Source organism: Pseudochaenichthys georgianus, chromosome 16, assembly GCF_902827115.2.
Source record: "Pseudochaenichthys georgianus chromosome 16, fPseGeo1.2, whole genome shotgun sequence".
Lineage (NCBI taxonomy): Eukaryota > Metazoa > Chordata > Actinopteri > Perciformes > Channichthyidae > Pseudochaenichthys > Pseudochaenichthys georgianus.
The window spans coordinates 21786714-21800980 of NC_047518.2; the positions used below are offsets into that span (position 1 = coordinate 21786714).

The window sequence follows — 14267 nt, forward strand, 5'->3', positions numbered from 1 at the left end:
TCACTTCATGTTACTCTGAGGTCTGGGGTTACGTAAGTAACCTATAGTTCTGCATCTTCCTAATCATTCATTTAAAGGAATTTCCAATGAATTTCCAGGCAGTGTCTTAAATTTAAGAACGCAACATGGAAAAGTTTGAAAGACAGATAAGGGTTACTTATTGTAAGAACTCTGAACTCTGATTTTATTCTATTTTTGGACAAAATAAATAAAGTTAAGCACTTTTGATGAACTGTTGATGTGTTTTTTTGTCAAAAACGTTCATGCCTTGATTTTCTCCCTTCAAAATCAAATAGTATGCTAAAAAAAAGTCAGTGTATTATGTCATGTATGTTAATAATTCAATCAATCAGTCAGTGATCCATCATTTCACATGTCACAAAATGTGTTGTCCTTTATTAAACAGCTTTCGATGGTTAAGACAATGCTAGTACAAATAAAAACATTTTGACTCAGACGTTGTACAACACAACTAACCCAAAAAATATAGTATTTGTATTACAGGGACAGTTCATCTGAATTTCTTATGAAGCAAAAACAAATCTCATTCCTCTAAAGTGGTATCTAGCAATGCATACTATTTCCTGAACATTTGTCCTTGTTCACCTTCATTGTATCAGGTTGGCAGCAGAAATTGGAAAAAAGTGGAGATCAGCTAAAGACCACTACAGGTAAGTGAGACATTTTTGAAACAATACTTTCAGTTGACACCAAACAATGCAAATCAAACAAATCACATGGTATTCTGTAAGATAAAATAATGGGTTAATGAGTTAATGAGTTAAAAACAGAAAATGACACAAACAAAACCAACCAAGATCACATTACAAAAAAAATATACTGGTATCAAACCCCTTCAAAGACAAGGAGAAAGAAGTGTGTTATGAAGAACTGAAAATATACTTTCCACTTTCCATACTTTCTTGTTAAATAAATACTTTGAAATGGAAGTTAAAAATAAGCCTAACCAAAGTATTACACACACTCTTACACAGAATCACTCTGTAACTCAGGGACTGACAGCTTCATCATCATCATCATCATCATCATCATCATCATCATCATCATCATCATCATCATCATCATCATCATCATCATCATCATCATCATCATCATCATCATCTTCACTTCTGTTCTGGCACAGAGTTTTTTCCACGAGTATTGACGAATAGAATTGTGCTTAATGTATCCCTGCAACAACAACATAGACCCAAAGACATGATCCAAAACACTTACTTACTAAACTATGGACATCAGTGAACAAGCAAGCATAGCGTCTCCCTGAAAGAGCCAACACTTAGAAAATGTTCTACCCTAACATCAAACAGAAATATGAAAGTATAGGGACTTCTAATGGGTTATAATTCAAATCAAATTTAACTTGGGTGTTATTTGTACCAAAAAGACTCTTATAAAAAGGTGTTTACCAAGGTCTGTAAAGACTGCTGACCTGTCTTTGCCCATGCAGTTATTCTTCCTTCAATGACATAAGACGACCCTGACATCACTTTGTTTGGAGCCAGCTGAGTAAAATGAATGAAAAGTAAAACTATATCCTTTATTTAAAAGGTCTCTCTTTAATTAAAAATCTAACTGTATCAGAAACAAGAGATTTCTCACAGAGCATTTAAATACACTAATACATTTGTGAAGGTGACACTGACTTAATCAGTTGAAAAAGACAATGTAGAGTATGTTACGGGGGATTCAAGGTGACAGTTTGATCAATTCAATACAGCTGCTGCCAACAGACAGTGTGGGCTGCTGTGATGCCACCGTCCTCTCCCTGCTTCACCACCTTCTTCTAGTTTGCATTTACTCTATGTGTACAGTTTCTCTACGATGTAGGACAAGATGGCTGCTGCCAGAGTGACTCCGATTATCAGCTTTTTCAATACTTCCCTGTCCACACTGTAGGAGCCGATCAACAAATGAGATGGAGAAGACATTGAGGAAGAGGGACCTTGGAAGCCATTGGCCATCGGTTCCTGTGGGGGGGAACAAAAATAAAAACAATCACATAAAAATAAAGAAGGGTAAACGTGTTTAATGTGTAGTTTATTTATTATCAACCTTACGATGTGATCATATTACATTACTTTATGAACTTCTTGTTGGAAAAACTGCTTTTTTCTCTCAGTTCTGCATGTTTATGGACATAAGGGTCTCGGCCTAGTACCCCTGCTCATTAGGATGATGATTGTTGGTGTTTCTAAATGAATACATCGACCTGCTGTAGAGGAAGAGGAACTTTGCACTCTGACTGAAGCTGAGACTCCCTGCCAGACTTCACAAGGAGTTCACTGGGAGCTAAATAGTTAAAGTAGTAACATTTGAATATCTCTTGTGATATCATGTTAATGTTCCTCCTATGCGCTTAAACATACGCACTAAGGCCCAGCAGGGCTGTCTCCCACACACTTGTGGACACAGATCGCTGCAGCTCATAGCACAAATCATGTCCATAATTCATAATTAGTCGATCGTGTTGAGATGAAATCCACTGGCCACAGTCACAAATCAAACATGGAGGCTTGACAGCGTAGTGGTCAGTGATCCAACACATCAAATGTCTGTAATCAGAGGAATCTGTTCAGTCTTAATGTGTTGAACTATTAAAAAGACATCTACAGCTAAAAGGATGTGACAGTGAAAGATGGGGAAGATCAATGGTGAGAAAAGTGGAGGAGGAATGAATACAGTTTATGTTTTTAAACAAATATCTGGAGTTTATTTGCACACATTAATCCAATAAATCACATTTACTCTGCCCTTGGAAAATACAACATATGAAAAATACATTTATTTGAGTGGGTTTATTACCAGCCTTCGTGGGTCATTGCTGCTGATCCTTATGATAATTTAGAAACACATCTGTTGATGCCACTTGATTTAAGGATGTGGTGACATCATTTACTACTGCTGCTGCTGCTACTACTACTACTGCAGGAAGAACAAACATTTTTAATCAATGATTTTATCACTGAGCACAATCTCGATTTTATGTTTTTAACAGAAACTTGGATTCAACAAAATAACAGTGCAACTGTTCTTATCGAATCAACCCCTCCCAACTTTAGTTTTATGAGTCAGGAAAGAATGCATAAGACAGGGGGTGGAGTTGCTATTCTGTTCAATGATTCCCTTCAATGCAGGAAGACATCGTATGGAAACTTTGATTCTTTTGAATATGTGGCCCTTCAGCTGAAATGCTCCTCTCGAGCTCTGTTCCTAAATATCTATAGACCACCCAAATACTGTGCAAGCTTTTTTGATGACTTTACTGAACTGCTGTCTATAGTGTGTATTGACTTTGACCGTCTAGTCATTGTTGGTGATTTTAACATCCATGTTGACAACCCCCAGGACAGAGGGGCAAAAGAACTGTTTTGTGTTCTTGATAGCTATGGACTGACTCAGCATGTGACGGAGCCCACGCACAATAAGGGGCACACTCTGGACTTAATTATCTCAAAGGTCTGAATATCTCTAAGGTTGTGGTGACTGATGTTGCACTCTCTGACCATTCCTGTGTTTTCTTTGAGAGCTCTATTTCTGTTCACAATTTTTTTCAAAAAGAGGTAACCACAAAGCGATATTTAACTGAAAATACTAGGGAAATGTTTACTCAGAATTTTTCTTCCACACTAGCCCCTGCTAACATCTCAGTAAATGAGCTAGTAGATCATTTTAATTCAAAAATTAAAAATGTTATAGATGCCATTGCTCCAACTAAGTTAAAGGAAGTGTCTGGCAAGAAAATATCTCCATGGAGAAAGGCCATGACCGTGAAAACAGAAAAAAGTGAATGTCGAAAAGCTGAACGCAGGTGGCGAAAAACAAATCTCCAGGTTCACTTTGAAATCTATAAAGAGAGACTTGGCCTTTATAATTTGGAATTGAAAAACGCACGACAATCGTTCTTCTCTGACATCATTACCAAAAACAAAAACAATGCACGTGCCTTGTTTGCTACCGTCGACAGACTAACTAACCCCCCAGTGTCAGTAGCCTCTGAATTTCTATCCACCAGGGCGTGCAATGATTTTGCCTCCTTTTTCACTGACAAAATTCAGAAAATCAGACAAGCAGTCAGTGCCTCTGCATCAGGAACAGCAAATGTGTTGTCTCTGTATCCACTTAACATCAATTCAAACACCATGACACAATTCCATCAGATTAATGATAAAAACCTAGGGGACATTATACAACTTCTGAAATCCTCCTCCTGCTGCCTTGATATTATTCCAATGGGATTTTTCAAAGATGTTTTGCCTTGCATGGCCTCAGATCTACTTCATATAGCAAACAAATCTCTTCACTCAGGTATTTTTCCACAGGCCCTGAAAAGTGCAGTCATTAAACCGCTCTTAAAAAATAATAATCTAGATGCTTCAGTAATGAACAATTACAGGCCCATATCAAACCTCCCATTTCTAGGCAAAATCATGGAAAAAGTTGTTTTTCAACAGTTGAGTAATTTCTTGCATTTAAATAACTGTTTCGATGTGTTCCAGTCAGGCTTTCGTCCAAACCACAGCACTGAGACTGCTCTTGTAAAGGTCTTCTATGACATCCACTTAAACACAGACAGTGGCAGAACTTCAGTGTTAGTATTATTAGATCTCAGTGCTGCGTTTGACACTGTTGACCACAGCATATTACTAGACCGACTGGAAAACTGGGTGGGACTTTCGGAAACAGTTCTAAATTGGTTTGAATCATACTTAAAGGACAGAAACAACTTTGTTTCTATAGGTAAATACACATCTGAGTTGACAAATATGACATGTGGGGTTCCTCAAGGCTCCATCTTGGGGCCTCTTCTCTTTAACATCTACATGCTACCACTGGCTCAGATAATGAAAAACAACAAAATAAGTTACCATAGCTATGCAGATGACACACAAATGTACGTAACAATTTCACCAGGAGACTATGCTCCAATTCAAACACTGAGTAATTGCATTGAACAAATCAATGACTGGATGTGTCAGAACTTTCTCCAATTAAACAAAGATAAACCTGAGGTAATGGTTTTTGGAGCCAAGGCAGAACGTATAAAAGTTAGCGCTGAGCTTCAGTCTGCAATGTTCAAAACAACAGATAAAGCCAGAAATCTAGGTGTAGTCATGGACTCTGACCTGAGTTTCAACAGTCACATTAAAACAGTTACTAAATCAGCCTACTATCACCTAAAGAACATAGGATTAAAAGACTAATGTCACAGCAGGATTTGGAAAAACTTGTCCATGCTTTTATCTTCAGTAGACTCGACTACTGCAATGGTGTCTTCACAGGTCTCACTAAAAAATATATTAGGAAGCTGCAGCTGATTCAGAACGCCGCTGCTCGAGTCCTCATTAACACTAAGAAAGTGGATCACATCACTCCTGTTCTGAAGTCTTTACACTGGCTTCCTGTGTGTCAAAGAATAGATTTCAAAATACTGCTGCTGGTTTATAAAGCTTTGAATGGTTTAGGCCCAAATACATTTCTGATCTACTGCTAAATTATGAACCATCCAGATCTCTCAGGTCTTCAGGGACTGGTCAGCTTTCTGTCCCCAGAGTCAGAACTAAACATGGTAAAGCAGCGTTCAGTTATTATGCTCCAAATATCTGGAACAAACTCCCAGAAACCTGCAGGTCCGCTGCAACTCTGACTACTTTTAAATCCAGGCTGAAGACTTTTCTTTTTGTCGCTGCTTTTAATTGAACTATTCATATCTTAGACTGCACTGTAACTTTTATCCATGTATTTTTTCTTTTAATGTTTATCCATGTATTTTTTCTTTTAATGTTTATTTTATTAGCTTTTCTTTTTAATGACTGATTTTAAATGCCATTTTCTTAATGTCTTTCATTTTTTGTAAAGCACTTTGAATTGCCTTGTGTTGAAAAGTGCTATATAAATAAACTTGCCTTGCCTTGCCTTGCCTTACTACTACTACGAGTACTACTACTACTTTATCTCCATCTAATTTGTCTTTATAACTGTGTTTCATTTGAAAGTTGCAAACACAATGATAAACATAAATCCACTCCTTATTCCAATATATTGTGGATGGAAGCATTCCTAAACCCAGCCATTTGTTTATGCAAATGAGTGCATTTAAATTAGGATGCCATTATCTCTGTGTAAAGCAGTTAATGCAGTTTTGTAGTGATCCAATTATTACAGAGTGCTGTCTATTGAATCAAGCTGATGTTGAGGAAGGTGCACTGTGATGTAGTTACGTAGCTCCGGACTGTGATAGTGCTCGAGTTAATCTCTCAGTAGCACACCATCTTCACATTGCTTTGCTACAATGTTTCCATATCAAGTATAGCTCAAGTATAACACCCACTTTAGGTATGCAGTTAAAGCAAGGAGTGCTCTGGGCTACATTATACGGTTGGGTGTTGGGAATGAGGCTAATAGTAAAACATGAAGATTCAAAACTAAAATAACAAACACTAAAAGCAGCTGTGATGGGAGCAACATCAAAATTAAGTATTCTTTCAGATGATGGTGTGAATATAATTCAGATGGAAGCCATAATTAACCAGCCCTGCGTCTCCCTGACCTCCCCCCTCACTGATGGTGATCTGAACACTAGATGAGCAGTTTAACCACTTATGTTAAAAACATTATAGTTAAGCTGAAATTATGCTTTACATTTATTTGTACAATATTCATTATAGCAGCCGTCCACATGAACTTTTGTTTAGCAAAATATTTGACCATATATTCAATATTATTATGATTGTTAAAATTATTATGATAATGAATTATTAACATTCATATTATGTCATACTTGCACTTAACTTCCCATGTATATCTCATATTTTAATATTTTTTTCACTTTTTCTTACTACTTTGTTTACATTTTTTATTCCACCCCCCAATATCTTAATTCGCAGTTACATGTTGTCCAGTATCAACTTAGTTCTCATTCATAACACTCCGTTCGATGTCTCACTATGGGATGCGCCTCATCGCGGAGCAAACAGAAGCATCAATCTCATTACGCCAATCCTGATTGGCTGGTGATCTTGACGTCAGCGTCAGGGAATTCACCCCCTATAAGTAGCTTGCGCCACGACGCATGCGTCATTCAAACACCTCTTCTCGCTTCAGAGCACATCTCTATAGTAGCCGGACAAGCTTCACTGTCCACAGACTGAACCCAAATACCCATTTCGGTCGACGGGCGCTCGCCGGCTACTCCTTCTGCTTACCCGAGAAAGTAAGGTAGGTCTGATTTTTCAAGCTAGCAGCACACCTGTTGCTAGCTCGCTCCCTCTCTACCGACACCACGGTAGCGAGGACGTTTTTTCTTTTCTCTTCTCCACGGAGGAAGAAAGGATTAAAGGAGCATACTGCCACACCAGTCAGTATTCTCCGGGAATAAAAGACCCACCCCGTCCTTTTCTCCGGATTAAGGACAAGGTGGTATTATCTTTTTCTCCCATCCCACCTGTCGAGAGCGGGCCCTCTCCACGCCACGAGGCGAACAAGATGGACGCCCCTCTCCCTCACACCAGAGGAGTCAGGGACTCTGCGGCTGCGGGTTTAAGATCTCGGGCACAGACACACACCAGGTCTGTTCGTCCTGCCTCGGGCTGGAACACGCCCGAGGCGCTATCGACAACCCCGGCTCATGCGGACATTGTGTCCGCTTCACCGTTAAGAGCCTCCGCCGACGGTTAGCACGACAAGCTAGCCTGTCGGAACAGGACCCCCCCATGTCCACGGACCCGCCGGCCGGCAGTCAAGACACGGGGGCGTCCGCCACAGAGAGTGAACCCCTCTCCGTGTCGGGCTGGGGCTCATTATCTGCGATGGCTATAGAACCGGAATCCCGCACCCTGGCAGGCCGGGACCCGGTGACGGCAAGACACCAAGCTGGGGCTCCCGGTTAGACCTCACCATGGTCTCACCCGCGGAGGATGTCCTCGAGCTGGACTACGAGGAGGACGAAGAAGAGGACGCCTTGGCGTTCCTCCTGTCCGAGTCGGATGAACAGGAAGAGGACACCTTCATGTCACCGGCTCAGGCTGCAAAGCCTGAGGCGAGAGCTGCTCTCCCGGGCAATAGCACACCAGCTTCGCCCGGTCTGAGCATGGACCTGCAGGCCATGTGTAAACGCGCTGCGGCCAGACTCAACGTTGCGTGGCCCGAAATGGCCAAGGAGACCTCCAGGTCCCGCTACGAGGGAAAACATCTTCCCCAAGCAGCGGGGAAAAGGAGGCAACTCCTTCCAGACTTCCCGGAGATGTTGGATGAGGTGTCGGTCTCGTGGAGAGACCGGCCCTTCAGCAACAAGTTCCCAATCCAGGGTGCCTCCTCCCTAGACTGCAACGGAATGGAGAAACTCCGCAGGCCGCCCATGGAACCGCTGGTAGCGGCCCACCTTCTACCAAAGGTGGGCACGTCACCAAGCAGGAACCCCACGCTGCCAGCAAAGTCGGACCGTTTTAAGTCAGCAATGACTGATAAGTCCTACAAAGCTGCAGCATTGTCCGCCAGGGCCCTGAATGTGTCCTCGCTGCTAACCGCCTACAAAGCGGAGCTCTGCGAGGACCTGTCGGGTAACCCGGGGGCAGCCACTCTGGACGAGATGGCAGCGGTCACGGACATTTGTCTCCGTGTCCAACGCTGCGCCGTCCAGGCCACGGGCAAGGTAATGGGGATCGTGGTGGTGCAGGAAAGAGCGAGATGGCTCAACCTCACCAACCTCCCAGACCGGGAAAAGGAGGATGTGCTGGATATGCCCATCGTTCCCGAGGGAATTTTCGGCTCCGCTCTCGCCTCCATGCAAAGGAGGTGTGAGACGAAGAAGAGGGAGGACGAGGCACTCCACCTCTGCCTCCCTCGAAGGGTCCAGCCGCTGCTCTCGCAGCAGCAGTCCTTTGCCCAAGCTGCCTCGAACTCTGCTCGGTTTAAAGCACCGAAGACGCAGAGGTCGCAGCCCGCCCCGAGTCCCCAGCCCAGGCTGGAGACAAGGGCAAGCTGGCCTAGAAATTCTCCGGTTCCGGCTGCAGATCAGGCTCAACCAACCCAGAATTTCGGCCAGCAGTCGAGGAAGAAGAAGCGAGCGGCGTGACAGCCCCTCCCTTCTCCCCTCCGTGACAGCGCTGGAAGTTCATTCCCCAGCTCTGAATGTGTTCCCGCCGCCTCGAGAGATGCCTAAAACACCAAGTCCGCACAAACACATGTCACACATTGGTTGTTTCTTCTGTCATAAAACATTTGCCGCTGACGCATCCAGGCTTCAGGCCGAGGGCGCAGCTCAAAACATTTTAAAGAAAATCAATGAAGCCAATAAACAGCCCGTCAATTGTTCCCCTTCTGAGAGCAGCTACGGCATCTCTCAAAAGGCGGATTACTGACGGGTCTGTGAAGGCACCACCGCCACGCGCATGAGCAGTGCCGGCTGGGGCTTTAAGGGCACCACCGTCACGCGCATGCGCAGCGTCGGTGGGTATTGTCGATAAGGGGCACCACTGTGTTCAGACACTAGAGGGCCCCATAACACAACAAATAGAGACTCAGAGAGGAGGAGATGTGACATCTCCACTGGCTCTAAGGAGCATGCAGTGGAAAATTCTCACATCATCTGCTTGGGTATTCAATACAGTAACACGGGGCTACAGACTACAATTCACTGTCACCCCCCCTCGCTTCTCGGGCATTCTGCACTCGCAGGCCCGAGGAGAGTCAGCCCTCATTCTGGAGAAAGAGATTCTCTCACTCCTAGAAAAGAGGGCTATATCTATTAGGGCTGTGCATCTTCACTGGTCTCACGATTCGATTCGATTACGATTATCCTGTCAACGATTCGATTCGGTTCGATATCCCGGTGCATCACGGTGCATCACGATTCATACCAATGCGTTGCATCCTCAATTTTCTATATTACTGCACATGGCTTATTTTTCATCAATGCATACATGCAGTAAATACATATGAACTCTCTTTTTATTATTTAGAAAGTGCTTCAGAAATCAATAACATACATGTCTTGACATTAATTTAGAAACCAAAATAAATGAATTGTATAGGTCTAGCCTCCGTGTGTGAAGTTGTTCCATCCTCAAAAACAAAAAGCTAATGCTTCTGCAGTCTAGCTGCAGCTTCTATCCACGGTCTTCTGTTAAGAAAGGACACTGACTGTCCTAAATGAGGCATCACACACAGGACTTGAGTCTGAACTTATATATACAGTCTATGGTCTGAACACAGCAGACAACAGGAGTATTTACAACAGCATATACAAACAAAAATACTGCATGTGGGTGCACACTTACATTCTCTGTTTTACTGTTACATCAATCCCATGAATGTATGAGATTAAATTAGCTTCATTATATCTCAGTGATTAAGTGAATAATAAAGTTTCTATCGGGTCACTGTCAGCCTGTCACTCATTATTTTCAGGGAGGGGGCGGGGCTTGGAGGGACGGAGAGGAGACGGTGATCGCGGAAGCTTTTTTCCTCCTGCCTTCACAAACTTTACACACGTATATATCGTCTGAAAATGGCTAGAGGACATGCATACTCTGCAATCCAAGACTTAATTAAATCCACCAAAAACCTGACAAGATTGTAACGCGATTATTTTTGAAAAACATAAATCCCTGTGTCTCTGAGCCGCAGCGACACGAGTGATTCGGAGCGGGTCCTGCTGCTGCTGGTTCTGGACTGGTGTTCTTGTGTTGGTGGATAAAGCAGACTGCTCGGTGTTCGGTGTTGCTGTGCCACTGTCACGTATGTTCCCTGATCTCTGCGTCACCGACCGATTTGATATTAAAGTGACAGAAAAAACGTTATAGTAAAGCCGCGGCCGGAAAATCAGGAAGCAACGTTACTACTCTATAACCGATTATCTTCCGTCACTGCATCGAGACCGAATCGTCCACGTCCGCATCGCAATGCATCGTAGAAACGATTATTTTCAACACCCCTAATATCTATTGTACCCGCCAAGCAGAGTCAGGGCGGCTTCTATTCCAAGTACTTCCTCGTTCCCAAACGGGGAGGGAACGGAATTCGGCCAATACTTGATTTAAGGGCTCTGAACAAATATCTAAAAAGATATAAGTTCAGAATGCTCACTCACACATCTCTGCTGCGGCTCGTGCGACAAAATGACTGGTTTACATCAGTCGAGCTGAAAGATGCGTATTTTCACATCCCAGTATATTACCCACACAGGAAATATCTGAGATTCGCATTTCAGGGGATCTGTTATGAATACAGAGTACTTCCCTTCGGCCTGTCTCTCAGTCCAAGAGTGTTTGTACGATGTACGGAAGCCGAGATAGCCCCGTTGAGACAACAGGGCATTCGCCTGGCGACCTACCTGGACGACTGGCTGCTTCTCGCACAGTCGGAGCAGGAGGCTGTTACGCAAACAAATGTCCTCGTAAAGCACCTGCTCAACCTAGGTTTCATAATAAATACAGAGAAGAGTATGTTGTGCCCCGCGCAGACTATACTCTTCCTGGGTTTACACCTGAACTCGGTGCCCTTTTCAGCTCGCTTGTCAGCGGAAAGAGTGAAAGCTTTCAGAGCTTGTCTTGCTCTTTTCCAGCTGCGCAAACATGTTCTCTTCAGATCATGCCTGCGATTGCTGGGGCTCATGGCGTCAGCCATCCCGGTTGTACGACTGGGACGCTTAAACATGAGGGAGTTTCAGCGCTGGGTGGCCACCCTAAAACTAAACCCCGCGCCATGGCGCGCGGAGAGTGATGGTTACTGTGAAATGTGTAATGGCACTGCGCCACTGGCTGCACCCGACTTTTCTAGTACGAGGTGTGCCTATGGGTGCTGTCCTTTCACGGAAAGTGGTCACCACGGACGCATGTCTGACAGGTTGGGGAGGTATTTATGAAGGTCGCCCGGTGAGGGGTCTCTGGAGCAGAGACCTCCAGCGGGCGCACATAAATTACCTGGAGCTTTTAGCGGTGTTTCTCACCCTAAGACGCTTTCTGCCTTTCCTCAGGGGACATCACGTCCTCGTGAGGACAGACAATACGACCACAATATCGTATATTAACCGCCAAGGGGGTTTGCGTTCTCTCCAGTTAGACACACTGGCGTGCAAACTTATCCTATGGAGCGGTAGACGTCTCCTCTCTCTGAGAGCGACGCACGTACCGGGGGTGATGAACCTCGGGGCAGATCTACTGTCCAGCTCAGGTACACCACTTTATGCAGACTGGACTCTACATCCAAGGATTGTGAGCCAGCTGTGGGTGCGTTACGGCAGAGCCGCGGTGGATCTGTTCGCATCGAAAGACAACGCTCAGTGTCAGCTGTTCTTTTCGATGCGGGATCTGAATGCACCATTAGGCGTGGATGCACTCGCGCACGATTGGCCCCCGGGCCTTCTGTACGTGTTTCCACCCCTGGCTCTGATACCTCCAACTCTGGCCAGAGTGAGAGAGCAATGCCACACACTTATTCTGATAGCTCCACACTGGCCAGCTATGTACTGGCAAGTGGAGATATATCAGCTGCTGTGCGGGCAGCCATGGCAGCTCCCACTACGCAGGGACATACTGTCCCAAGCGGGGGGGGGGGCGATCTTTCACCCACACCCAGAGCGCTTGGCTCTATGGGCCTGGCCCGTGAGTGGTACCATAATCGGGGGTGCTTTGTCATAATGACCAAGCCCCCTGTGTCCTGGGCTATCCCTTACAAGGGCAAGCCTGTTACTAAGCAACGGCTCTCCAACTGTTTGTGGAAGCAATTGCTGTGGGGCCCGTACGAGTCAGAGCTCGCAGGCACCCTCGGGTTCGCGACTTCTCTTGACTCAGGGTCTGGCTGCATCCTGGGCTCTGTCCAGGATGTCTCCCATCCAAGACATTGGTGCAAGCGGCGAGCTGGTCCTCGCCGCTCACTTTTGTCCGCCTTTTAACAGTCTGGACGTTCTACTCCCAGTTTTGACTCAAGCAGTGCGGGGCACCTGGGTGAGTCGGAGCCCTACCTGTTAAAGTTCTGGTCGGTTTGGTGATTTTCGAGATAAGCTCGTCTGGCAATACGGGAGCTACAATTTCCCATAGTGAGACATCGAACGGAGTGTTATGAATGAGAACTATAGGTTACTTACGTAACCCCAGCCCTCAGAGTAACATGAAGTGAGATGTCTCATCAGACGGCCCTCCTTGCTATGGTGAAGCGAGAAGAGGTGCTTATTTTGAATGACGCATGCGTCGTGGCGCACGCTACTTATAGGGGGTGAATTCCCTGACGCTGACGTCAAGATCACCAGCCAATCAACATTGGCGTAATGAGATTGATGCTTCTGTTTGCTCCGCGATGAGGCGCATCCCATAGTGAGACATCTCACTTCATGTTACTCTGAGTACTGGGGTTACGTAAGTAACCTATAGTTTCTATGGTTGAGTGATTAAAACACTAAATATAACCGGTAAACTTTGACACTATCAGGGCACATTAAGTTGAAACTTTATGTATATGTGTACAAAAATATATTGTCGTTTCACACAGATTTAAATGAGACATTTTAAGTAAGAATCATAATAAATCAAAAACCAAAGCACTTTATTCATCTCGAGTTTGTACACCTTCGTTTAAATTGTTTTTCTTTCTTAAACCAGCAAACAGAAAATACACTGGTTTTGCTTTTTACGTTACTTAAGAAGTTAATAATCCTGCACAAGTTGTGGCTCTTTTGAGTTGGGCAATAGACAGATGGGATAGGAGAAAACAACACGTGTCAACATCTGAGAGGGTAGGACATCTATCAGGATGACCTTGCTGTCGTTCCTATATGTGTCCTCATGCATGACGGTTTGTACACTTCCTTATCACCATTGGGTTAGATTATGCAGGGAGATATTGAGCGATTGATCAGCTTCTCTCCAGGATAACCTTTAATCAAGTCTCCGTTTACCTTCTGTCTGTAATCTGACTTATTTCTTCTTTATTGATTGACAGTGCGATGTCTCTCCACATCCTCCCAAAGTAGAATGCTAAGCCAACTTAAGGAGCACCTGGCTGTGCTTGTTATCTATTGGTTTGGCATCTGATATAGTTCGGAAAAGTGTTGATTTGGAAATTCTGAAAAACTCAGAAACAGTGTTGAAAAGTTTGTAGAACATATGTATGCATACATAACTTTTGACCTATAAATTACAATTTAAAGTATGACAGATTGTGTGGAGTACAAACGCATGCTCATATGTAAACTATGTATTTGTATGTAACAGAGTTGGTGCACGCCTACACGAGTTGCATTCAAACAAACATGG

General features: G+C 44.1%; 1 protein-coding gene across 1 annotated transcript in view; it reads right to left on the reverse strand.

The window, feature by feature from the left end:
- Positions 1–362: 362 nt before the first annotated feature.
- cdkal1 (CDK5 regulatory subunit associated protein 1-like 1) overlaps positions 363–14267 on the reverse strand; it is a 314194-nt gene continuing 300289 nt past the window's right edge. Inside the window, exon 15 of the mRNA XM_034102687.2 lies at positions 363–1988. Coding sequence (XP_033958578.1) covers positions 1821–1988 — 168 coding nt within the window. The 3' untranslated portion in view covers positions 363–1820. The remainder of the gene's footprint in view (positions 1989–14267) is intronic.